The 26762-nt window shown below is 45.1% G+C and overlaps 1 protein-coding gene and 1 long non-coding RNA gene across 4 annotated transcripts; one reads left to right on the top strand and one right to left on the bottom strand.

Moving 5' to 3' along the window:
- Window positions 1–546: 546 nt before the first annotated feature.
- LOC118211007 (ataxin-7) lies at window positions 547–26747 on the bottom strand. 3 transcript variants are annotated; one of them, XM_035387641.1, is made up of 14 exons: window positions 26596–26747; window positions 24257–24353; window positions 22467–22494; window positions 21361–21576; window positions 21126–21194; window positions 15148–15252; window positions 7866–8124; window positions 6942–7189; window positions 6216–6298; window positions 5394–5662; window positions 4366–4564; window positions 2794–2915; window positions 1267–2266; window positions 547–768 (listed from the first exon to the last, which is right to left on the bottom strand). In XM_035387641.1, the coding sequence occupies exons 3-14, from the start codon at window positions 22489–22491 to the stop codon at window positions 751–753; spliced, it is 2613 nt and encodes an 870-aa protein (XP_035243532.1). In that variant the 5' UTR covers window positions 22492–22494; window positions 24257–24353; window positions 26596–26747; the 3' UTR covers window positions 547–750. The 3 variants fall into 3 exon arrangements, with proteins under 3 accessions (XP_035243532.1, XP_035243533.1, XP_035243534.1); XM_035387642.1 differs by lacking the exon at window positions 22467–22494; XM_035387643.1 differs by lacking the exons at window positions 15148–15252; window positions 21126–21194; window positions 21361–21576; ... (1 more) ...; window positions 24257–24353; window positions 26596–26747 and adding an exon at window positions 10384–10502.
- Window positions 21572–25093, top strand: LOC118211010. Its single transcript, XR_004761946.1, has 2 exons — window positions 21572–21781; window positions 24580–25093. It is a non-coding gene; the product is annotated as an uncharacterized LOC118211010 (long non-coding RNA).
- Window positions 26748–26762: the final 15 nt, after the last annotated feature.

The following is a 26762-nucleotide window of genomic DNA, read 5'->3' as shown; positions in this document are numbered from 1 at the left end:
TCCCAGGCAACTTTCCGCTTACTCAGGCACCCATCAGACACGACTAAACCAAGCGCAATCTTTCACAACGGTTTAAACACCTCCCAATTAACCGAGTCTAAACAGCTTGGCGATCTTGGACAAACAGCATCTGTGCCCATGTTATGATAAAAAGTTAAAAAATAAAAAAGTCAGTGATTGTGTATGAAATGTGGGAACTCCTGACAAGTTTCTTACCACTACCTTAGGTTTTTTCCCCCCAGTAGTTTAGCAGAATCTGACCTGACGAACACATGCAATGTGCACTTGCATCCATACTACGAAGAAGAGACTGGTAGAAACCCACGTGTTTTACCGAAGGTAACAACTGAAGTAATTTTCCCCAGCGCGACATCTGGATGCGGGTGCAGCGCTGCATGAACCAGCCCTTATCTGTACCATAGAACGTTGTGTGAGGTCACTGAGCAGAGTCCTCCAAAGGAAGACCTCACAGACCAGCGGTCCACTGTAACACTGATAGGAGCATCAACCCCCACCCATCAAACCCCCCCCCCCCCCAACCCCCGCCCCTTCCCGTGTACACGGTGTCCCCTGTGCCAGCACGGCTTCGGGGAATTTCCGTGATGTCACCGACTGTCCGGTGGGATCTCCACCCCTGAGGATCTTGGGAAGCTGAGATTAACACAAAAGGCCTCGTGCAGTTCAGAGTAACACAGCTGGTACTGTTCTGCTTACATTGTCCGGTTCTGTGCAGAGAGGCCCATACAACTGTCAGGGACGTGCCTTTGGCTGGAGGAGACAGAAAACAAGAACATGCTTTGTTTAATAAAGATCTCAAACAGCACTTTATAAGTGACCTTGTCTTACTGTTGGCCCTTGCAAGTTCTTCATCCGACATCCACAAATGGCTCTGCCAATTAACAGTCTTGATGAAGTGGAATAGTTACAAACTGTCACAGCATGACCTCTGTTCCATGTTCAATCACTGCAATGCATGTACTGCCTTTATACACCTTACTAAACATCACAGCATAAAATTAGTCAAACTGGTTTAAAACACTTTGACATATGGCCAAAACAGAACGTGGGTAATTTCTAATCTGGATTACCTGCATTGCCCTGCAGTCTTGGGGTGGGGCTTTTGAAGCCACACACAAACATGGGCCAGAATGGTGGTCATTACAAGTTAAGGGACGTAGTGAAGAAGACACAGTGAGATGCCCCTGAGGATCAGAGTGGGCTCTCTCACAGCTTAGCCGTGAGGCTGTGAGGACCGGCGCAGCCCACCTGTTGTATGAGTGAGTTGTTGGGGAGTCCTTGCGTCCCTGGGATGGCCCGGCCGTGCTTGCCGTGGATGTTGTTGACGACGGGCGGCCTGGCCATTTTGGGCCGGCCGGGTCCCGGGCCGCCCCCTCCTCCTCCGGCGCCGCCGCTGTTGATGCCGCTGGACCCGGGGGAGCCCTTGCGCCTCTTCCCCTCCAGCCGGCCGTCCAGCGGAGCGTGGCCGTGCCCGTGCGAGAAGCCGGGCTGCTCGGCGGCCTGGTGCACGAAGGGCCCCAGGGACAGCGTGGAGTCGCTGCTGTTCATCACCACGCTCATGCGCTTGATGGACTCGGCCGGGGTCCCGCACGGGGGGCCCCTCCCTGATTGGTCCTGCTTGAGGCTGAGAGAGTTCGTCCTGCCGGGGGCGCAGTTGAGCCCCACGCTGTGGACGCCGCTGTGAGATGAGGAGGAGGACGAGGAAGAGGACGCGAGCGACGGGTGAAACACGCTCCCTGAGCCGCCCGAGTTCATCACGCAGTTTCTCTTCAAGGACAAGGATGAGGAGGAGGAGGAGGACGACTCGGTGGAGTAGGGGGCGTGGGAGGGCAGCGGGGAGCTGTTCTTCCTCTTCTTGCCCATGCTGATGCTGCCGCTGCTGTTGGAGTTGGCGATGGGGACGGGGGTCTCGCGGGACCTGAAGGGCTTGCTGCTGGGCCGGGCCTTGGGGCCCCTGCTGGAAAGGGGGGAGGGGACGGCCGAGTGGCCCGAAGGCATCTGGGGCGACGAAGACACTTGTCTGGACAGTGAGTTGTAGGCTGGGTGCTCGGCGGGGCTGAGCGGGGAGGCGCGGGCGTTCAGCGTGGTCCCGTACGACAGGGACTGCGTGTAGGAGGGCGAGGACACGGCGGAGGTCGGGCTGAGGAACCCCGTGGCGTTGGCGTTGGCGTGGGACGCGGGCAGGGAGTTTGTGCTTGTCTTGTGATGCGCATTGGAGGAGGAGATCTCTGAGGCTGGGGGAATTTTCCTGGGAAAGCAGAAAAGCAAAGCCGGACTGATTATGTCCTCCCACCATTTTTAACTGTTACAGCCCCTCAGTGACTCAGTTGAACCTCCGTTATAAAAAACAGTTGTGGTGAAATAAGCATGTAAATAAGCAGAGGTCCTATTTGTGCTGGACTTCCTGCTGAACACTTGCGTAAGGCACCTAAGCCAGGGATTAGAAACGGTTTAGTGAACGAAAGCGATAAACGAAAACAAAATTTTTCATGGAACAAAAATTAAAAAGAAAATCACTTAAGTGTACTGGAGGGAAAACAATATTTTAAGAGTATGTATAAACCAGTTAATAGCATTGTATTTCATTCCAGATAGTGATCTACGCTCCTAATCCCTGATTCTAAGCATTAAGGCCACTATACACACTGTATACAACACACAGACCTGTGTTTGTATTAGTCTACAAACACAGACTTGAAAACATCTGTAAGGAGAATACATGAAGTTCAAGCAAAAAAACAAAACAAAACAAACCTCGAAACAAAAGCCACTTACTTCCACATCTGAGAATTGACGTGCTTGTCCACCATGGCGTTGAGCACGCACCGAACTCGATCCCAACGTCGGTCAAACGCATAGCAGCTTCTCCCAAACAGTCGACTCCCAAACGAACAAATCTGCGTGGGAAAACGTGGCCTGTATTAATGTGTGGATCTCCACTTCCTGGTGTGGGAGGAGTGTAGAATCGCCTGCAGGTAAGCGCTCAGCTGGGTCATTTTTCAGATGCATCACTGCTTTAAAAACCATAGCCTGGAGAGCCAGGAGCTCACTCCACAGTCTGAGGGAAAGACTAGTGACGCACTATTCTGCAGGAGCAAACTATAAAAAGACTCTAAATATCCCTCCTGTGTATAGTGAGTTTAATCTTAATCAGGGCTACCCAGTTCATTCTTTCATTGCATTTTATAGGACACTGGACCGTCCACCCTCCTTTTCTTTGCTCCATTCAGGCAGAAGGCACCACAGATGAGTGCCATGCCAGAGACTGGCCCCCGGCCGGCGCGCGGGGGGGGTCGCATATGGCCGAGCGCCGGCTGCCCTACGGACTGCGCCACACATCTTGCCAGTTCCTTGAATTTTAAACCCAACTTGGCCTCGCCACAGTCGTGCCTGTTGTGTCACTTGCACCTGCGCACAAGCCCTGCAGCTGAAGTGTGTGCAACGCACACATCCACAAACCAGTGGCTCCGTGTCTTGTGCGTTTGGGTGGAGCTCATGCAGTGGTAACCGGAGCAACCCTGGCTGAATGAAACCCACCGTGACCCTGGCAGGAAAGCCAGATGTGTTACGCTTGCGTAGATTCCCAGCTGTAGCCGGTTGCTGACAGCCCTGGCTCAAGGCTGCAGTGTCGGGCCAAAAGGGCCTAGCCTGCACTCCAGGGAAGTGCCTACACTAGACTTACCCAACAGTACTGCGATCTCTAATGCCATCTTTGGAGACCTATCTTCTGCAGCTTGACTACTGTTCCAGCCAACACCTTACCATGCCATCACATTAAAATGTACACGTCTGACGATAAAAAGAGTTTTCACTGCTACAATCTCTACTGTTTGCAGTATGTTCTCATTAAAAATAAAAAATACACTCCTGAGCTTCAACAGGTTCAAAATGTTCCGACGGAAAACGGCAGCATCCCAGCCGAGAGCAGCGATTTTGGAACCGCCGACATTTTCGGCAGCTTGGCCATCAGTCAGAATTACTCACTGCAGGTAATAATCAGACTGCCAGGGAAACAGGTTCAATCATTTAAAAACAGAACAACTGGCTTTTCTGTGCAACAGTTAACCGAATCATTTCACAGAAGGCCAAATTGATTTACAATGCACTTGACGGTACATAACATTAACAAAGTTTCAAAATGCCCAGAGAGAAAAAGAGAGACTAGATTTCAACGTTTCAACGTTTCTACAAGAAGAAAAAAAAAAACTTTCCTGATTGGACCCCTTGACTAGGTGTGGAATAATACAGAATAAAACATTAAGTGGAGCGGAGCTCTGGAGGAGGGAAGCTCCCTCTCTGATGGGTGTGAGTAGGATTTTGGGTGGAGACGGGTGAAGCTGGACTCACGGCTGCGGGTCGGGGGTGATGGGCTGAATAGTGGCAGTCCAGTTTGTCTGGGACCTCCTCCTTCTCCTCATTCTCCCCCTCGTCGCTGGACAAGCGGGACGCCCCGTCCGCAGTGGGCGCGGCGTGGTGGGGCAGCTCGTGGAACAGGGAGGGGTCTCCCTGGTGGTTCCCACTGGGATGCGAGGAACTGCTGTTCATTCTGCACGTTCACACACACACACGCTCGCATTATTTTCAACACCCTCACACCAGCCTGCTCCAGTTTTTAGAGAATACTGAAGCATGGTCATTTCACCTGCAGAGCAATGCCAGTATATACATTAGCTCTCCCTCATTTCATTGAGAAAAATAGCAGCACAAGAAGCAAGGCAGTGGGGAACCCAAGCCAGTAACATCTTCATCATGTGACCCTACCACCTTGCTTCATATAGCTCTTTTCATATTGCTCTACACACAGCGCTGCCAAGAAGTAGCGTGCACGATCCTGGTCAAAAGTGAAGAGCCATGTAAGCAGTCCCAGCAGGTTTGATATCACCCAGAGCAGGGCTGCCCAACCCTGTGCCTGGAGATCTACCATCCTGGAGGTTTTCACTCCAACCCTAACAAAGCAGTCAACAGCTAGAGATCATGTTGAGCTGCTAACTTTAAGAATCAGGTGTGCTGTACTAGCGTTGAAATGAAAATCCGCAGGACGATAGATCTCCAGGAACAGGTTTGAGCAGCGCTGACCCAGAGATTTATTTTGTTTACAGGGCGACTCAATTTATTCAGCGGAACATTTCTGAAGACGGCTGCCAAATTAAACATGTCTTCAGTATAAAACAGCTCTGATTACTGGCAAGTCTTAACTGCTTCCTGAACAAAGCAATGCAAGATGAAGTGGAATTAAATGTATGTGACAGCTCTCGAAGGGTGAATATTTCGCAACAAAATTCAATGCGGAACATCTCCAATAGCAGCGTCAGTGCTGCCACGGGCAGTTCCAACACGCCGCAGATGACCTGGACAGAAAAGGTGAGGTCGCTCACCGTGGAAGACCAAGATTGTGAGGTTTGGGTTTGCTGGGTGCTGAAGGCTTGCCGTCGGCAGCGGTGCTGTTGCCGTGGGGGACCTGGTGGGGGTCCTGCATTACGCGGGAGGGGGACGGGTGAGGGTCCCTGAGAGCGGGGTTCTGCTGGGGGTACTCCGAGCTACGCAGCAGTTCCTTCTCCCTGGCTTTACTCTTATGCTCCGCCAACAGAGTGTCGAAGCGCTTCCTCCGACCCAACACCGCCCTCCGCTGGCTTAAGGAATGTGTCTGAGGAAGACAGAACCAGGCGTTACTCACTGAGTTACTCATGACATTCCATATTCCCTCTGCTGACACAGCATCACCCTCTGCTGGTGTACAAGGAGAAGATCATCCCAGCATTGATCATAAAGGCACAGCTACTCATAACATTAAACATTTTCTCCTCTGACCAAGCATCACCCTTAACTGGCTCACTTAATGTGTATTAGTAACTGTTCAGCTTTAACACATCATTACGGTCAAAAGGAATCCTGACACATGCTTATAAGGCAGCAATTACTGGTTTTGGCAGCCTGAGTATACATTAAAAATAACTGGCAAAAATCAACTCCACATCATTTCCTAAAAACTGCTCAGTAAAAAAAAAAGAAAATCTGTCATATGTGTAGTAGTAACAACATAGGCTAGATAGTCAGAAGAATTTCCCAGGGAAATATGGGAGTGAAACAAGTTCAGCGATGAATGTCCTTCAGCGTATACGCAAAACCCCCTTACCGGACGGGAACAGTGACACGCTGGGGAAAGCGCAGCTGGAGGGGGGGGGGGGCAGCGCGCCTACCTTACACGTGAGAGAGCGCGTGCATGGCTTCCGAGCCGCCAGGTCCACCACCCCGCAGTGGATATCAGGATTGAACTCCCGCTCTGTGAGTAATGAAGCAGCAAAACCCCGCGAGTCTCACAACCTGTTCCCTTCAGTCACAGCACGAGAAGATCATTCATCCTCAATGGAAGTAACATTAAAGCAATGCAAAATGCTATGCAAAAGCCTTATACTTCTACTCAGCATCCACTCTGATGCATAAAGAGGCCAAAGCTTAGCATTAAATGCAAATCTAGCTTTAGAAAGAAATTTTATTCAAGTAACCGCATTTATAGTAGTCTATAACCCAAATCCTAGAAGGCTGCCGTGTCTGCTAGTTTTTTTTTATGTTCCTGCTCAATTTAAGTCATTGTTTGACTAAAGAGTCTGCACACCTTGTTTCCAAGGCCTAGATTGGCTGCTGACTGAAAAGAAGTCACACAAACTGGCACAAACTGCAGCTCTTCAGGACTGGAGTTGGAGCCCCCTACTATAACTAGTGTGCTGTCCACTGTGTTCCTTTCAAACGACTAGAGCTGGACGCAGCAAAACGAAATGAGACAAGAGGGCAGAGAGTCTGGATTCAGACACACATGCTTGGACAGAACTTTGAAGCCTCTCTTTAGCTTTCATTAGCAGACAGGCTTCTGAGTCTGCGGACCGGCTGCTGGGCTGAGGCAGTCCGACTGGACTGGGCTCGCTCACCAGAGGGTCTCTTGTGCAGTTGTCTCTTGGTGCTGGCGTTGTCATCCTGCTTCTTGTCCAGGGACGGGAGGCTTTTCCCGTTGGGGATCTGTCCCGGGGCCAGCAGGGGCGCCTTTGGTATGGAGGGACAGTTAAGGCCGGGCTTCATGGGCGAGCTCACAGTGGTGCTGGACGTGGGGACGTGGACCAGCTTGGCAGACGCGTCCACCCTCAGGGGCATCTTCTCCATGGTGACCGCAGGAGTCAAGCTGCAGGGAGGGGGACAGGGGACTGTGAGAACACGCGTCCGTACGGACAGAAAAGGCACACCCTCTCTGTGATACAGTAAACACAGGCGTCACTGTGATGAGAGACCACACGTGTCTCTATGAGAAGAGAAAGCACACATCGGCCAAAGACACTTCTCTCCATGATGACAGAGCAAAGCCATGTCTCGCCCTTACGGAAGAGCAAAGACACATCGCATTACTGAAGAACAGTAACACATCTCTCTATTGTGGGAGAGCAAAGACATGTTTCTCCATAACAAGATTGCAAAGACACACCTGTCCATGTTGAGACGACAAATACATGTCCCACTGTTACAAGAGAGAGCAAAGATACATGTTTCTCCTCGATTAGCGAAAGGAAAAGACACGTGCTTCTGCATGACTAATCATACAAAATTAGGGACAGAATTGTGTGTTCATGGGACTTTTCACCCGACTGCAAATTAATCATCAAATCTACCGCAGACAAGGGAACAGTCATATCACAAAAACTTTCAAACAACAGGAAATGTGTGAAAACAAGAGCTCTCGAAGGCGGGTAGAGACGAAGACACAGGGTGCCATTAGAGAGGCTGTACAGACAGCATAGCTGGAGTCAAGCAACAGGTACTGGAATCACACGGGTGAACCTGTGCTAGAGAATGCGTTCACTTACATTTTGTTGTGAGGCACCTTGATAGGGAACTGGGGCCTTCCGTGGACAGGCAGCTTCTCTTTGGGTTTTAGGATTCTGGAGTTGGAGGACGCGCCATTCCCAGCGGCGGAGCGACCCACTCCCCCGCCCCCGGCCCCGCCCCCGAGCCCAGAGCTCCCGCCCCCGCTGCCCTTGCCCCGGGACGACAGCGTGGGCAGGGGGTAGGCGGAGGACGACGTGCCAGCCAGGGCGGGCTTGCTGATTGGGCCGTGTCTCCTCTCTGTGGGGGTGCGGTGAACATCGGTCAAACCTGCTCAACTCTGCCATTCCCAGAAACCCCTTTTATATCACTGTCATCAGTGACCCGCCCCAGGACATACTGCAAAACTTCCTTAACATTGTCTATTGTATCTCTTCCTCCCATTCACTGTCATGTAGTCTACACGTGCCACGCCAAACATCTAGATAGGTACATTATTTGACAGGCTCCCAAACTGACCAGGGAGCAATGCAAAATGCTCCTTAGCGGTTTCAGCATCATACGTGCACAGAGTGCTGATCAATAAACTTCATTATCCACAGGGAAATTATTTTTTTTTACCAGTCAAAATGTATTTTGGTGTAAAAAGAAAGTAATACAAGAAGGACCACCAGAACGGCACGTACATCGGCATAAGTGGGACACGTATGACATGCATTGTATTTGCTCATCTAAGTTCTTCCATTAAGCCACGTACAGTTCCAATAATGCAAAATCAGAGTTACTGGAGCATCAGACTGGACATTCCTGATAAAAAACGCGACCTTCTGTTTTTTTTCGTCTTCATGACAAGGTGACATAATTTTAGTATTTTAAATACTATAGACATTGATCTCTCCTACAACAGAGCCTAAATCCATTAAGTATCATTACTCCACACTTGTGAAAACAATGGCCAGCCATGAATGTAGGCAATTTTACGTGGGAATTAAAGAACTGCTGGCCTGCGGCAGATGAACAACCACCCAGAAAATTCCACTTATTCCTTTAAGACTGGAGACCTAAAATAAGACTGGATATTTGGACTGTACTGTGGAATGGCTTTGCTGGGGTACAGCAGAAAGTCTGTAAATAGCCACAGAGTATGAATGCCCCTCCAGCATTTGCACAATAAGACAAGCCAAGCGCCTTTCAAAGGGCAAAGAAATGACAGCAGGAAAAACACGGCCATCACAAGCAAACGATTGTGGTCTGTTACCTTGGAAGTGAACCTAACAAAATGGCTCTCCAGTGAGGCCCTGACCAAACTCATTCACTGGAGTCTAGTCAGCTTTCACAACCATTTCAGCATTTGTAACTGAAACAGACACTGCTCTAAAGTGAAAAGGTAGTCACATATTTTTCCATCCAGAGAAATAAAGAGGTATAAATCCTGCTTTTTTCATATTTATATGCTCTGTGGGCACCATTTTACACAACTGCACAGTCTATTAGGCCATCTATGAATACAACTGTGCGCTGTCTGTACCATTCAAGCTAAGCATCAAGTACAGGACGATATGCCAACATGAAAACAGTCTCAATTAGGAGACTTCCGCGATCTGCCTCTTCAGCACAAACCTCAGCGTGTAACAGGAAAACACTCTGGGGCCTTGCTATTCGAGCAGAGCCATTAGGCCCATCCACGGCAGTTCTTAAAACAGTATTACGGGTCAAGGAGGTAATTTCCTGCGCTTAGCATCCGTACAGCGCGCAGAGCATGCAAATCCGTACGAGGAGGGAGCGGCGTTCGCAGGGAGCGAAAAGGCTCCCTCCGTGCTCCCGCCAAGCGCTTAAACAAGCCTGGAGCACAGGGGAGAGGATCCCCCCGCCGTAAACACCTTTTTAAGCGCCTTCCTAAACCCTCCTGCTCTGACCTCCGCTCACGGCGGCCGTCGGGCTGGAGAGAGGGGGCCTGTCCGGGGCGGCCCTTCCTGCCCGTTTACGACACAGAGGCAAAGCCGGCCCCGCCTTCTCACAGGCAGAAAGAAAAAACACGTTTACGGCGTGAAAACCAGTCGTCGTCTTCGCATCGCTTTTGACGAGGCAAAAAATAAGTTTGCGTGCGCGCGCGGCTGTGCAGCAGCTCGTGAGGAAAGCCTGTTTGGCTCTGAGGTTCGCCCAGATGACTCCGCTGACATTTCAGAACGGCCAGTGCAGGCCGACAGCCGCAGCTAATCTTATCAGATTATCCAGCCGAGCCAGCAAACAACAACTTCTGCTCCGCACAGCCAGCAGCCCGAACACATGGCTACACAGCGCTATTCAGCGACGCAGCGGAAACAAGCTAGCAGAGAGAGAGACACAGAGAGACAGAGAGAGAGAGCTACAGAGAGAGACACGGTGACACAGAGACAGAGATAACTACACAGAGATACAGAGAGAGAGCGCTAAAGAGAGATACACAGGAAGAGATACACAGAGATACAGAGAGAGAAGGAGAGGGAAAGTAAGCAAAGACAGAAGCGTTGCTGCGTGTCCCACTCAGTCAGCTCAGAGTTAATGCACAACTGCACTAACCTTCTGCGAACTCCATGCAGATCTGGGCTCCGGGCCAAAGCCAAGTCTCAGAGGGAGGGCGGCGAGCTTCTCAGCCTGCGCTCGCCACGCACCAGCCAGGCCTCTCTGAGAAGCGCCCCCTTCCTCCTACTCCTCCTCCTCCTGCTCCTCTTCCTCCACCCGCCGCCCCTCCCCTCAGCGTGACACGCTCGCTCCCACCCCAGCGCGAGACGGCCCGTACGGGCGCCGCTCCTTCCTTTCCTGCTAGCGCCGCGGAGCGCAGCAGTCACAGAGGTCCTGGCGCGCACACAGCCAAACGGGGGGGGAGGAGTCTCCTTTCGTTTCGTGCCTGTCGTACGAGAAGTCCCCGTTTATGCAAACGAGCCCCTCTGGTTGTGGAGAGGAGCGTCTGGCACGGCGTCAGGAGGCCAAACTCAGAGCGGTTAACGCCGCGGGAACCGGGAGTCGACAACAGCCCAATTATTCCTCAACACTCCGCAGCGTCCCTCTTCCTGCCATGCACTTCACAAAGTGCTATTATGAATAGCTGCGCCAGAGGGCTGTAGCACATGCAATTTTAGTCGAGGTTGATGAACACAAACAAATCTGACTCGCTAAAGAAAACATCCCACCGTGCGCACTGGATCTTAAAATAATACTGCTGAGCTGTGAAGTTATGAAGCAATGTTTCTCCTGGAAGTTCCGCCTTTTCCCCAGCTATTTCATATAGAATGTGTGGGGGAAGTGTGAGGCACTTATTTTTTGAGCTTGTCACCCTACCTGAAGCTTTCTGTAGAACACAACAGATCTATTCTGATATAGGCTAATACCAGCTTTGAAATATCCACATACACTGTGCACAACAAGTATTTTTAGTCAACACTCATTTGTAAAGAGTCAGCTAAATAGTCAATAGTAATGAAACAGCACTGCTTAATCTTGTGGGTATGTCTACTGGTTTGAGGCTTTTCTGAAACTTTTTCGATATGCAAATGCTTGGTTAGACATGAGTGTGAACCCTAAACTTCAGGAGATTAGCTTATTTGTTTACATTATTCATAAATCAAATCTGCAAAACGTGAGAGGATCCTCCTTGTGGGTGGGCAAGAAATGGCCACCCCTCTCTGAGCAGCAGCGGAGCGCTCCACGCAGGGCGGGCCACAGAACCAGAACCCGTAGCCCACGCCGGGCAGACGGACCCAGACTGCCTTTCAGACTCTCACTATTTATTACTGTCTGCTACCGCTTCACTGGAGGTTAGCTTCACTCAAAGCAAAGATTTACCAATGAGTCAAAATTAAGCAGAACTGTATAGTACTGTAAAACAATCCCAAGGGTTCAGGGCTTACACAAGCAGAGATTCCACATCCATCACACATGTACTGGGCTAATGCTTTTGCTGTGGAGCTTGCACATTAATGGACGGGCGAGAGCGTGAAGGGCCGTCTGTGATTTTAACACAGATTTATCCATGTTTTTAAAATGAACTGTTATACAATTAGAAACAGTTGAGTCGGTTCTTGCCATTTCCAACATGTACGCTTATGATGTCAGTACCTGGCTAAAAGATCATTTAGCAAGCTACATTTCCAGGCAGCGTTAGGTACTGACTGCGTAATAAAACCACTTATTTACAGCATGTGCAAGGTGCTGGTAAAACAAGTAGCTAGTTAACCATTTTGACAGAATGCGGCATGATGTCCAATGATCTGGCGTGGCAGCATGCATTATAATTTTGGTATTACTCACTAATGCGACAGAGAAAGAGAGATTTTCTGAAGCCGACAGACAGCAGACTGTCTGATGCGTTAAACGGTTGCGGTAAACACCCAGAGGCGAGGCAGGGTTGTGTCTGGGCCAGATTATTTGTGTTACAGCACTCCGAGGGCCTTTTGCGTCTGAACAGAAACGCAAGCACCTTCAAAGCAGCACTTCGTAGAGTAAATTAACCCTGGCTTTCACATGCGTTTTGTCAAAACCACATTACTAAAGCATAACCAACTGTGCAAAATAAATAACTCTCAGAATCAGCTGCAGCTGTGCTAAGGTACGAGACAAGTGGCGCATAAATTTCTTGAGGGTGGCAAAAAAGAGGCTGCGAAACTGGGCTCGTAACATTTGAGGTCACGGGTTCACATCCCAGGTGGGGCACTGCCATTGCACCATCAAACAAGGGCCTGATTCACTTCAGTATGTACTAAAAATGGATGGAAAGACGTAAGCTGCATAAAAGCTAAAAGCACCTAGTCAAAGGTTCTAGCAATGAATCCAACAGTTATGACTATTAAAGGATCCGGTGGAAAGATAGATAAATACAACCAAGTTGTGAAAGATCTGCTGCAAAAGGTGATACAGTCAGATACTGAATGCCATTTATATCCCTCATCTGACGCTGGCTGTGCAAATTAGCATAGCAATGATTTCATCAATGACTAAATACTGAAAGGGTGAAAGCCTACTCTGGATCTCTTCACATTACATTACATTCTTTAGATATAATATTTATATTTACTAAAACATCTCCAGGACACATCACATAAATTTAATTCCCCTATGTAAAGTAAGAGAGGATATTAAATAATATGAAGAAGCCCTTAGAAGGTTCAAAATTCCCTATGGGATAACATTCATAAAAACAGCTCTGTAGGTCACAGACCCAATTTTAGGAACTGTTCATTCCGAAATGCATTCAGAAAAACTAGGCCTCAACAACAAGCATCTTTCATACCCTTGATATTTCTAATGCAGTTCTCCAGAACAGCAATAGATGTCACCAAAGGACTAAAATAGCCCTCCATCTCCACCTGTTGGACAGGCCTGGTACAAGATCATACACAGTTCTGGAAATGTGGCTCACAGATCGCTCCTATTTGAAAACAAATCTGAATATAACTCTATCAACTAATAAGAGCAAAAATCTCCAGATTGATTTGTATGCCCCATTTCACTGAGCTGAGGGGCATGTAACAGACACCTGCTCTGTCCAAGTGTCCATGCCAACTGACCGACCCTCACCCACACGGAATGGACCGGGCACCTGTTGGTATAAGTGACATACAGCAATCCCAGTCCACATATGAGACGGTGTGTACATCTTTCAACCGGGCACATTCATGTTCAGTTAAACAATTCAGAGCTTAAGAGCATAAAAGGGGAAAAGTCCTTTAATGTAGGAGGGAATGAATACCAGCTCCCCCTATGGGATTTCAGCTTCCTTCTAAAGGTAAAGAGAGTGGGGAAAACTAGAGACTTCCAGCTGTGCCAATTTACTGCACAGTAAGCAAGTATAATTATTTAATAACAATTTATATGTAGCCTATTAAAATATGAATGACTAAACAGAAATTATGTTAATTAAGGGCACACATTAACATAAAAAGCTTGTTTTTTAACAAAAAAAGGGTAAGGTTAAAAAAATGTTAAAAGGTTCTGGTTGAGACAGCCTTTCAGAGATGCTCAGGAAAACTGAATACTTTAGAACTGTCCACCATCCTGGAGCACCGAACGTTTCATCTCAAATCATATGATTATCACGTACGTGTATTCACTGCCAAGCCTGAGAGAGCATGTCACAGCATCTCACACTGGGTTACAAACTCTCCAAAAGTAAAAGAACCACTGTCACTCAGTGGACAAGGAGGCACGTCAACTCCCATAAGAATACAACACCCATAATCCACGAGTGCGCCCATTTAACAGCAAGACGCGTTTTGCTGCACTCAGATCCACTTAATAGGTACCTCTGTTCAACGTCTGTAAGCCCCAGAATGATACAACAAGCTGTCAATCGTGCATTTCCTTGAAATAATGAAAAGAATAATGATTGGTTCCCACCGGTGAGTACATGATGGCTCCGCCCATTTTCAGTTTCTCGCAGGTCTGGAGGCTCTGCTTTCCAGGAGGTGAGAATATCGGCTCATTTAATTGGTCACACACAGAGGGCGCTTTTCTCACATACTGTGCTCTACGTTCCCTCAGTCCTTAATACACAGCCGCAGAAAGCCTCTTCAACATCTGGGTCAAGGTGTATCCTGCGCCTCTAATTTTAAACCACCATCAATTTCCTGCTTCTTTTATCCTATCCTATTCGTATAAAACGACTGTCTGGATGTTTCACGGATGATTTACTTGCTTGATAAGAAAAAAAATAAATACAGGGAGGTATGTTAAACGCAAAAGGCGTCAAATATTAACTGGTAAAATGAGAACAGAAACTCATGGGCTGTGAAAATCAAAGATTTTTGCTCACATGCATGCTCTAGGAGTACAGACAGGACCAGAGTGTACGTGAGAACCAAACCTTTTCTCATCACACTAGCACACCGCTCATCATGCCAGCCTTGTGATTCAACAACACAACCTTATGGAAACACTGCCCTGCTTCTATAAGGCGAGTACAGCCAGCTGGGACTCACCCCTCAGTTACCTACCTCAGAAGATTTAATGCTCACAAAGAGGACACTTTCCATCCTTCAAAATGTGAACAAGACCCGCTAAAAATCTGCTTTTGAAGAATCATGCTGAAGTCAATATCTGCTCTAATGCCTTTCCAAACGGCACGTCCGTAAGCCCAGCTTCTGCACTGCTATGACCATATCACCACAGGCACGCCCTGGAAGACAGCTAATCTAACCGCAGTATACAGCTAACACACTCTCAGCTCAGCACAACACTGCCTCCTAGGGACAGGTGTACACTGAAGAACTCTGGGTAAAATGAGTGGCACTGGTCCACAATGATCCCCTGCACAGAAACCCAAACTAATTTATAGGCAGAGTGACTTACCATAGTGTGCTTGAAAGGCCTGTGGCTTGACTACTTGGCTGCAGTGGCTGCACATCACCAGGTAGAAATCATCCTGTGCGGGGCACTGGCCAAATATGGGCATATCTGCATGGGGGGGGTGGAAAACCAGAGTAAAGAAATCAATCACGATCACAAGTTTCTAGAAAACACCATATGCTCCCAGAAACCCCCTCCCCCCCCCCCCCCCAGACATGACAGAAGCAACGTCATGAACCCAGCAGTGATTTCAGCTTATGCAGTGAATCACCAACTGATATTAAACCCTTGTGTCCCTTGCTACCAAATATAAGAGCATATAATAATATAACATTAGGTTCAAATCAGTCAGAGACGCTGCAGCAGATGTTCGCTCCAAACACTCATGAAACACTCACGAGATTCATGAAGCCTTGTTGCCCTCATCGCAGCACTTGAGGCCCTTTAACGTTCGGGATACAAAACTATCTGAATCCAAAATGCAGAAATTCCACAACAGCGACACCACCTACTGCTTTAAGTTGCTATAAATTCATCATGTCGGCTCATTCAGTGTCTCTGTCCTTCCAGTGTTAATAGTTGATTGCAAAATGCAGGCCGCTGATGGACTGACCCCCGAATCACTCCCACAGCAAACCGGTTCAGTGCACAGCCAACTGTGGCCTTGCCTGCCTCAAACAGAGACGTATGCAGTGCACTTACCGCTTTCATGACAAAGGTGGAGAAAGTGTGCGCAGTCAGTTTCCACAGGGAGAATTTTGAATGCCTCTGTATTCCATCCACAGAGTATGGGCCTGAACTCTTAAATTCAAGCATGACCTAAATTTCTAGAAACACTAGCACTGATTGGTCTAGATCAAGGGTGCAGAACTCTGGGCCTGGAGGGCTGGTCTGCATGCTGGTTTTTGTTCCAACCAATTACTTTAGTTTCAGTTTTCTGACAGCTCTATAAACTACACTGGTTCACGCCTGTACTTCAGCACAGTCAATTCCTTAGTATACACTTGAAGTCTACAGCCGTACCTGGTGCTTAATCAAACGTCAGATCAAGATATGATTCAGCTAATATGAGCACAAATAGTCACAAAATCCTGATATGGCTCAGGGCTTGTTATGTTCTAGATGTTCCTGTGAGGGTGTAATACAGAGGTAAACTACAAACATGTCTTTTGCAAATCATCACTAGGTGTCAATTTTAGGCATCTTGGGCCAAGAAGGGAAGCTTTTGGGATCAATCTCAAACTCAGTCAGACTGCAGACTTTTGCAATTGCCCCCTATTCCTCTGCTTAGCTTTCTACATTAAGAGGACAAAATGGGGTAATGATCCTAAAGGCCTAAGAGGACCAGACACACAGCGCTTCCATTAGAGTGGTTAGGAGTAAAGGAACGACAGGAATTGTGTTCTGTGGGACTTCCACAGCACTCATGAATGTGCCTACTGAGGGCCATTCACCTCGTATGCTTATCTGTATCTACTTTCTCCAAGGTTCATTTTTATACTCTTATCGCCATTTCCCCCCCAAGTTCTTAAAAGCAACTACAAGCACTGATTGCCCAAAATATCCATTTCAAAAGGGAATTTGAAGAACTACACAGACGGGTTTCCACTAATCATCTGTAGTTGTTCTTTCAGGCTTTTTCTGTCCGGAGTGGAGGGCATGCCTTGGTTTGGATGTTTTCAGGGAGAGGTCTGACCTCCACAAGAGGAGAACACACACTGAGCATGCCTAGGTGGTCTCTTCCAGAAGTGGGGAAACGAGCGTGTGAAAAAAAAAAAGAAAACACGGAAAAGGCACCAGAATTCCAAAGGATGAGTGGAAAAACTGTTGAAGAACAAGGTGGTGGGAATTCAAAGTCACAGCAAAAAATCTGGACCAACCAAGAATATGAATGTATATAATCATATATAGTCATGCAGAAATCTTGGAGCAAATACCTGTTCGCTAATCAAATCTTTGCCGTTTTAAAAATACATGTCATTTTAGCAACGTATAGCCTAGTTCAAGCCTAGAAGTGAAAGGTGAAAAACATTTATGCAGTATTTCACATCCAGAGTCCCGATCTTCAAAAGGTGTACACATTACTAACTTCCCAGTTAACAGACATTTATCAAATTGTACATCATGATCAAATCAGGTCATAATGTGAACTGGAAAGTTATCAGAATGTACTGATGGAAATGACCACACAGGACGAGATAATTAATCCCTTTAATTAAGAGATCACCCAAAGTGCTGTGCAATATTAACCTGAACTCCTTCATAGCCCAACAGAGAGAGTGAGGAAGCTTGACCAATTAAGTTACTTTGACCTTTATTCACTTCATTCTGCCCGCAGTTGAAGCCATTATTTTAAAACCAGACAACTCACCTTCAAAATATGACATCTTTTGGCCATAGAAAGTTGGATGCCTTTCCCAATGATCTTGGTGTTTTAAGTAATTAAGACCAGAGATCAGAACTGATGCAGGAGGTTACATGCATGCACACATGGCACTAAAACTATTACTATCAACGCACAACTGTTAAAGAGTGACTGTAATTTACACATACGCTAACCAAAGTGTGCATGAGTCCCATTACACATGCTAAACTGTGTCGTTCAACTTCCACTTCATATTTCTTTCAGTGCCAGTAGTTTCAGGTAGCTGTAATCTGCCTATCTGCATATCCAAACAAGACATTAACAATGATAATAACAATAGAAAAAACTTTACAGAGCACCCTTTAGAACAAGCGGCACTCTGTACTTCCAACATCACTCCAGGGCTTCAAAACAAACTAATTTACAACCAGTTTTGCGACAAACAAAACCCACTCGCCTGTCGTGAAAACGGCCCACCCACAGTACAGCCATTTCATGTGCTTTTTAAGATAAAATCTGCCATCGAAAGATTTGTCATCCATACCTGAGAAACTTTACAAAATGACTGCCACAACAGCCCACTTGAAGGCTTCAGTGTGAAATGAGTAAGACATTGGACCCCCTTTTTCCAGTGCGTAACGCTTGTATAACTTTCTAACCTCGCGGAAAATTCACTCGCCTTAAATCGCATTATTTTTAGTGCTCATTACACCAGTTTTCTTTCTGCATAGCAATGAGAATGTTAACATCGTTCATGTGAACTGGTGGGCTGGTGTTAACACCGTTTTTAGAGGGCATTCTGACATGCAGGCCTAATTATGCAAAAAAACCACATCTTCACGGAGTGGCATCAGAGGGATAGAAAAAGGTCAGACGGTGCTTTGATACTCAGACTCTGTCATATTCCTTCCATACTCCCGTCACAAGGACTAGAGACAAGGCTCTATTAATTCTGCTCTTCTCGCCGTCGTCGGTAATAAGCAATCAAGGTGTGCCAGCGCTCGGAGCACGGCACTCCTAAAGGAGCCGACGCTCCCCTTCTCCTCCCGGCTGACAGACCGCCGACGGCTGGGCGCGGAGTCGCCGAGGCGACCGAGGAGACGGCCGGCCGCCTGGGCCGCGTTCCGCGCTGGGGCCGCGCGGAGGTGCCCACCGTGCGGAGGAAGCTTGGGAGACGACTCCTTTCACACAGCGGGGTGAGTCAGAGCCGCCACGTAGTCACCCACAGAGGGTCGACGAATGACAACGCAGCGCCCCTCCCCCGCGCACCTTTCCCACGGCAACGATCGCCGACTGAACCGGAGGAACGGACCGTTCCTCAAGTGGGGAGCAAAGTACCCCATCATCACGAGAGAGCGCCAGGAAATGATGTCTGTGTGGGCGGCGCACGATGACTCTGGATCTGTGATGCCTGGGAAGGGGGTGTGGGAATGTACATTTGTCTCCCAGCTTCATTTAAACACAAGTTCTTATTCTCACCTTCCACTGCGTTTGGACGTGACCCAGTTTACTGGTATTTGGGAGTGGGAGTGCCAGGCAAGGCACATGACCGCTCTGGATACAACGTCAAAACCCCGATGAGAAAACTACCCCCCCCCCCCCAACACTGCTGAGTGCTGACTGGCAAAGGCAGCGGGGGTTCAGTCAACGTGCACCTCCGTTTCAGTATGTTAAAGCCCTGCACTATACAATGGGCTGTCGGACTCATCTGAGACTTTCTCTCGCAAAAGTAAATAGCTGCCAAGTTGGCGGCAGTTATTCAGTCTCCCAAGATCACATTGAGCTCTGAAATCTCCTCGAGCACTAAAACAGTGAAAGTCTCACAAGACAATTAAGCTTCATAGTCATGCTTTCACTAATTACAGGTAAATTGGGTAAATGCATTCCATTTATACCAACTGGCAGGTGATGTAACAGATTTACTTTCAGCCGTCTCTGTTTACACAAAGAAAAAAAGAATTATAAATTGGTCCCATTATTTTTTCAAATGTTTTGAACCTTAGTGTGGCAGAAAGGTTTCCTAACAATGTGGCGTAACCTAGGATATGCTCTAAATTGTGCAATGTGGTTACAGCACACACACACAGGCCTTATTGTCTGCCAATGCATATGCACCCATTCGATAAGTGCTCTGATGACTACAATATGTAACCCCTTACGTTTCAGCAATCACCTAATGACAAAGTCTGATGACATCACAAAAACTGTCTCACTGAGCTTGTGGCTTAAATGCAGAAAGCAACTGCATTCTACAACCTGTAGACTCAATAAAATATATTTATTGTCCCTAATCAATTGAAATTGGCAGGATGCCGCCTCTGTCAACCAACGTACATTCTCTGCATGTGGGCAGATCACTACAGAAGAGCACTGGGTCTACCTAGCAGTCTGAAAGTGACCATGACTGTATACATTCCAAATTCATAAAGAAAGTAAATCTGTGGCAAATCACCTGTATCAGTAGCATTTAATGCAAACTAAAAGTCTCTACTCTTGCACTTTTGAATGCATGCTGAAAAATAACAAAACTGCGAACCAAACGGGAAGGTGCCAATGTTGGAAACAGATGTTCTTCATGTATCTTCAGTGCCAAAGTTTAAATATTGATGACAGACATTTCATTTTCAAGAGCAAATAGAGGGAAAACGTGAGAATGAAAGGTGTGCACTGACAAATTGCGCATTTACTGAGATGAGCCTAGCACTCACTAGACCCAAGCTAAGCCTAATTTGCTTATCAATGGAAATGTTAATATTAAATCAAACATGCAGACAGACATGCTTCACATTCTCTCTAAAGAGACAGCTCCATATCACTTGAGAAACACTACTGTATGTTGACAGTGTTTAGTAGGGGTCCATTCAGGAGAAGTGAGACTCTTTAGAGTGGTATTCAGCAATTTTCTCCACACTCCTCATTCTTTGTCATTTATATTGCACAGTCATCAGTAGAATGAACTGTGCCCTGATGCTGGTATCTGCATTTAGTAGATTTCATATAAAGACCTGCCGGAGGTTTTCTGAGCCAAAATTCCCGAATGGCCTTTTAAGCACAGATGCACCAAAAGCCACCTCTCTTGAAAATGAAGACCAATTACTACATTGTGATGTATCATCACAGTTTTTAAATATGTATTAATGTGAAGGTATGTTGTCACAATGTGCACAGTGATTCTTCTGCTGTCACAGGGCGAATCAAGGTTTCAGCTCGAATTGCTAACTGCAATAACAAACTTGCAATGCAATACATGTGCCATGTTTCAGATGAAACAAATAGTCGGCCTTAATGACAACCTTAGCGCTCACATTTAAACTTTGAAACTGCAACCACAACAGTATATGCCCCTCCCAGCCAATAAACAGCCACAACAGTCATTACCTGTTCAAGTTCATCACCCTCGGGAAGAGTTGCACAGAAACAACTCCATTCCTCAATAATGCAACTTTTCTACCTTGTATCAACATTTGATTTGCATGATTTTTTCAGGCCCTCTAACTACCAGACTAACAAATAAGCTCACCTGACAGACAAATCAGGTTTCTGTTGGTGCATTAACTCTATGCTAAGCACACAAACAAAAAAAAAAGACACATTTTAAGGAGAATACAATACATACCATCTCTACAGAGCCTCATAGCTTCTCGGTTTTTTCCGCACTCTTTCAAACTTTCTTCTGATTCTGCACCTAAAGAAGCGATCACATACAGGAAGATAAATAGTTGCACTTGCTTGCTGTTGCTTACCAGTCGCGTTTCTCGTTTCCCCCAAAACTGCACGCAATCAAAAAGCTCGCGATATTCCGCTTTCTAAAATCTCAACGGACTGTCGGCTTTTTTGATACAGCCACTCACCGTCGTTCCCGTGGAGTTTAGCAGCATCGACCCAGTTGCTCCACGGCTGTCCCAACATGATTTCTGGACTGGGCAGAGATCTACGCTCCCCTACAGTCGCCATTGCTGTACAGCCTTCTCCCTGCTGGAACTGCTGCTGTTGCTGCTTTGGCTGCCTGGCCGCTTTGCGCTGTTCCCCCCTGACGTCATCATCGGCCCTTTCCGACATTCTTTCCGCTACAAATGTAACAAAACAGGAGTCAGCGTTTAAGGTGGTAAACCAGAAATCTTAACTGATTTACGCCGTAAAACTGCACGTTCCCATTGATTACGATGTCTCGCCTACTGGTGCTTTGTTTATGGAACTGTAATATCGACGGACTCTCCCTTATTTTGATAAATGGAATATAAAACATAAACGACAGCGTCCTTCGATAAAAAGGTACAGCTACATTTTGAGAGGTGTAATCGCAGATTTCTGAAATGAAACTTTAAGGAGGAACTTCACCGACGTGTACAGTTAACACGGGGAATCCGGGTCATTTACCGATATAACACTAATTTTCACGAGTGCCCTTTTTCAAACGTTACACATCGACGTATAGCTTGCTAACTAGATAGCTAGGCTAATTCTAATAGTATAAATATCGGCGTGACTCATACCACTTCCGATTCAATAATTGCAAAACAAACTAAACTCCCTCCAGGACTTAAAGGCGTTAATAAATAAGTATATGCGGTCAAATATGTAAACCCTGGTCTGTATAGTACATTACAGATGTAGTCAATATCAAAAATATATTTAATAAATGAAAGATATCCAGACTTTTGGTAGAAGTGTGATTAACGCATTTACGGTAAAGTTCGTGAATAGGAAATGGTCAGGCTTAATTAGAACAAAACAATTCAAAGAAAGGTACCTTAATAATAATAATAATAATATTAAGCCTCTCTTGTTGGGTGAGATTTTCAATTATGCACTATACTTCCGCCCAGTAGGTCGATTCTTGTTTATCCACAAAATGTGGCTTTATGCGAAGACAACTCAGAACAGGATTAAATGAACGCAGATCAATCAAATAATTCGGAACACTTTGCATACCCAGAGTAAGTTAAAATGTTTTTACCTTTCAAGACCACCAAGTAGTGCATCGTCTGGTAATAAATTAAAATACAGTCAGAGTCTGTAAGCCTATTCTACATAAAATGATTGCGACTTTACTCAAAAAACAAATGTGGAAAGATTAAGATGATTATAATCTACATATTATGTGGTTCATATACATAATTAAAAACCAAACCTTGTTGCATCCCTGCTAACAAACATAACTAACCCCCTTATTTTACTTTTTGAATAGAAACAATCATTTTTCCTAAACAGGTTTTAAATGGCATCATGTTAATGTTTACCTCTCTGTTACAATAAAATGTCATTTATAAAAGAATCTTAAACATCACAGAATAGGTAACAGATATTCAACTTGGATCCAGGATCCAGATAACTACACTCATATGAAATTGACCCATTTTAAGTCATCATCGCATGGCCCCCTCTTTTTTTTTAAACTATTAAAAAAAACAAATCATTAACTCATAAATGCAATAATCCCATGTGTAACGACAATCATTTTATTTGCATATGCATTAGTCACATTTGTCATCTGCCTGTCTATATATCCAAAATATAAAACGTTATAAAAGTTTTTTTATTCACTTTCAAAGGAATCATTCCACTTGTGTTACAGTACACTCCAGACGCAAGAAAACAGTGCATAAAGAAATAATACAGTTCACTTTGACTTTCACAAGTAATTCTTACTGTTAGCATTCCTTTTCAGTCCCCAGTATTATTTACAAGTAATGAAGAGATTTGCCATTTTTAAATACTTTACAATAACATTAAATATACAGGCTGGGCAACCACTTCAGTTTTAGAAGACAATTTTCAGAGGCTTTAGCCTACTTCCAAATGAATTCCAAACAAAAGTCTACTTCCAAATAATTTCAAACAAGAGATATTCCCCTCTATCTATCAAGCTTACATCAGCGTGGAATTTAATATACCTCTTTATCATTGTAAGAATAAGAAAAATAATTTCAATAATATTTAACCAAAAAAGAAGACCTGACTTTCCACCTAATCTCCAAAAGGAACACATCTCACTCGTAGTCTTACAATGGGGCCTGCAGTATCGTGAATCTGTCACACTGTCCAACACCCACATCACCCTTGATAATTCTGAGCTCCACTCATTTGAATATTTTTATGCTGCATGGTACCAGTCAATAACCAGATGCTTCCTGCATCTCAATGCCAAACTCTTTTAGGGAGATTAGTTTAGCATTAATTCAGCATAGGGTCTTACCGACCTCATTTTGAGAGGTGAGTTATATTTAAAATAACAAAAGAATGTTGACATAAATGTGGACAGTGCTGCATTTCAGTGTGTAATATCATTCAAATCCTAACTGCGTTTAAAAATATACTATACTGGACAAGTATTATGAATATTATTGATTCATTCGCAAGATTATGACTTGATCCCTCTCTGGATAACAGACCTTGAGGTTTCCTCCTACATCCCAGACAAACTGAGATATACTGTCATGTTAAAAAAATCATAAGACTGTGAATAACATTTACAAACTAATAACAAAAATTATTATTGTTTGAAACATCACATCATAGCTATGGATAAGTGTCTGTACTGGTCTGCCCTTTGGACTAAACATGAGTGGAACAAAGACTTCTCAAGTTCAACAGGAAATCAGAGGTCACAACAGGTCACTACAGTTTCCCAGGTTTGAAGCAGTGTAACTGTGTGGTGTATCTGGCCACCTATGCTTTGAGGGGAGGGGAATCAATGAAGAATCTATAGCTACAGGGAGCAACAGTGTGCATTTATTGAGCTCATACCTTGTCAGATGTGAAAAAGGAATCCAATTAGTTAGATCAACCGAGCTTCATCAGTTTGCGTGATCACCATCCACCACACCAGTCGAAGACAGAGAATCTGAAAGGAATTCATATCAGATGTATTGGACTCTGCCCAAATTTACCTGAAAAGAGCACCCCCTCACAGAAACACTAACTGAAAAAGAACATCATACAGGGAATTGCCCATTTGTCTTTCTAGAAAATAACGTGGGCCAGTACAATTGAAGGAAACGGTCATTCTGTTTAACTGTACGGAAGACAGCAGTGCTTGTGTCCACAGTCTTCTCTGTATTTCTCAACAGGAGCTTTCATGCTGGTGCAGAAGCTACTTATGGAACAACTCTGCCACTGCCAAGTAATCCAATAAGTACTATCCCTGGCTGACCACCTGATTGTCTCACAGGTCACAATTCAATAATCCCTTTGACAGATAAATTACTGAAAACACCAACCCATCTCAACATCTTTCTTGGATTATCCATTTAAATCTTGTGGTGATTAAACCAGCTATGCCGATTCACTATCCAATAAACCACTGGACTTCTAAAGACATTCAGAATCTCCTGCTAATGAATGTGCCACAACATAACAGTACAGGACTGAACAAATTCTCTCTCTTGAATCTTGCATTAATCTCAGATAGAGAACATGGATCGATGGATGTGTTAAATCACAAAAGAAAATTGACCTAATACTGATTCACAATACATTTCCTGGATCGGGGGGAAATGGAAGCATGACAGAGTTAACTGCATTTGGACAATACAAATAAAATAAGAGCCAGGCTACTAAATAAACGGAAACATGATCTGAAAACAGTTCCTCTGTATGATTATAGTGATTTTGCATAGAATGAAGAAAGCGGTCTTTATTAGGTATGCTTGTACCAAAGGTTTTGTCATTACTGTTGGAACAATGCATCTTATTGGGCAGCAGCATAGTACAATGGTTAGGGAGCTCAACTTGATACGTAGGTTGCTGGTTTGTTCCCAGGTAGGTTACTACCATTTTATCCTTGAACAAGGTACTTAACCTGAATTGTTTCAGTATAAATATAATATATGAATGCATACTATGTTTTTTAAAAATGCTCAAAGTTGAAGTCAACTGGGTAACAGCATCTTCTAAATGACAGTAATGTAATGTAATCTCAATTAACTACTGGCAGCAATGAAGTCAAGTCATCCGCAACATGTCCACTACTGCTTCATTTATGGTTTTCTTCTGAATTATTTTTATTACACCGAATCAGTGTATAGGGCGTATTGCATAGATCACCCAACAAAATTAAAACTGCAATCTGGCTCAAAATTCTACTGGAATATTTAGGGGCATTTTCCCCCTCTTCACTGAAAAGAAAACCGTGTCACTGAAAAGCTAAGAAGACATTTTAAAACAGCACCAATAAGCACACAATAGATGCAAAGTTAATATACGCTTTTTATGTTTCATGGATCAAATACTTCCTAAATGTTTTAATCGCCAATTTATAATCCTTTCAAACATGAGTCATGTACATTAAGAAATGAAAATTTGTTGTTAAACATAAGTAAAATAAATAAATAGACAAATAAACAAATAAATAAATGCACAATTAAATAAATACATTTTCAATGTCAACAGACCAACAGTGACACTAAATTGAATCGAGCCATCTATGACCATGAAATTAAAAGTTTGACTTTGATGGATTTGGATTAAGCCAACTACTGATGGAAAGGCACAAATGACGATTAGCTAACGCTGGCTATACCTATGTGGAAATATAGTTACATTCAAAGCTAGAAAGCGACAAGTTACCTACATGGCATAAAATCACTGCTTGGGAATATTTTGACATATTCTTTTCCAGTACATTTCAGCAATTCAGAAAGTCTTGAGCTCACCGAAAAGGCACAACCTGGATAATTAACTAACTAGAAAATCAGATAACATTTTAATATTTCTTTTACAGTAGTTGATCGACGGTGCTTGCTAACTGCATTTGCTAGATTGTTCAGAAGTATTACTTGGATCGCTGTTGGATTCTTTCTCTTGCTCAACAAATACAGTCTGAGAAACATGAACACATTTTCCTATAAAACCGCTGGGTAGTGATGGGTAGTAACGTTCAACTAATTTTAAATATCAGCAAACCAGTTAGCCTGCAAGCAAGCCAAAGTATTTCATTGTCATTAACTAGCCACCTAGCTAGCTAATATAGATGGGAAAACATTGGCTGGCTGGCAGGCTGGCTAGCAAGCTAGCAAGCCAGTATAGAGAGGCTGCCAAAAACTGTAATTAACAGCTACCATCGAAAAACGCCTTTCTTCTCTTACCTGATCCCACAACGTTGTAAAACCAAATTTAGGTCATACGAGATTATAATCTGTTGAATGTAGGTGAAATATAAAGATGTAGATCGTCAATTAAGAGCGAATGCAATGTTCACTGACTGTGGAGGTCTTTACCAGGTGCTTCCATGTCTGTTTACCAGACGGCATTC

The sequence above is a fragment of the Anguilla anguilla genome, chromosome 13 (genome assembly GCF_013347855.1).
Source record: "Anguilla anguilla isolate fAngAng1 chromosome 13, fAngAng1.pri, whole genome shotgun sequence".
In the NCBI taxonomy this organism is placed as follows: domain Eukaryota; kingdom Metazoa; phylum Chordata; class Actinopteri; order Anguilliformes; family Anguillidae; genus Anguilla; species Anguilla anguilla.
Note: the sequence above shows the minus strand (reverse complement) of the source record. Positions and strands in the feature narration are given on the sequence as shown.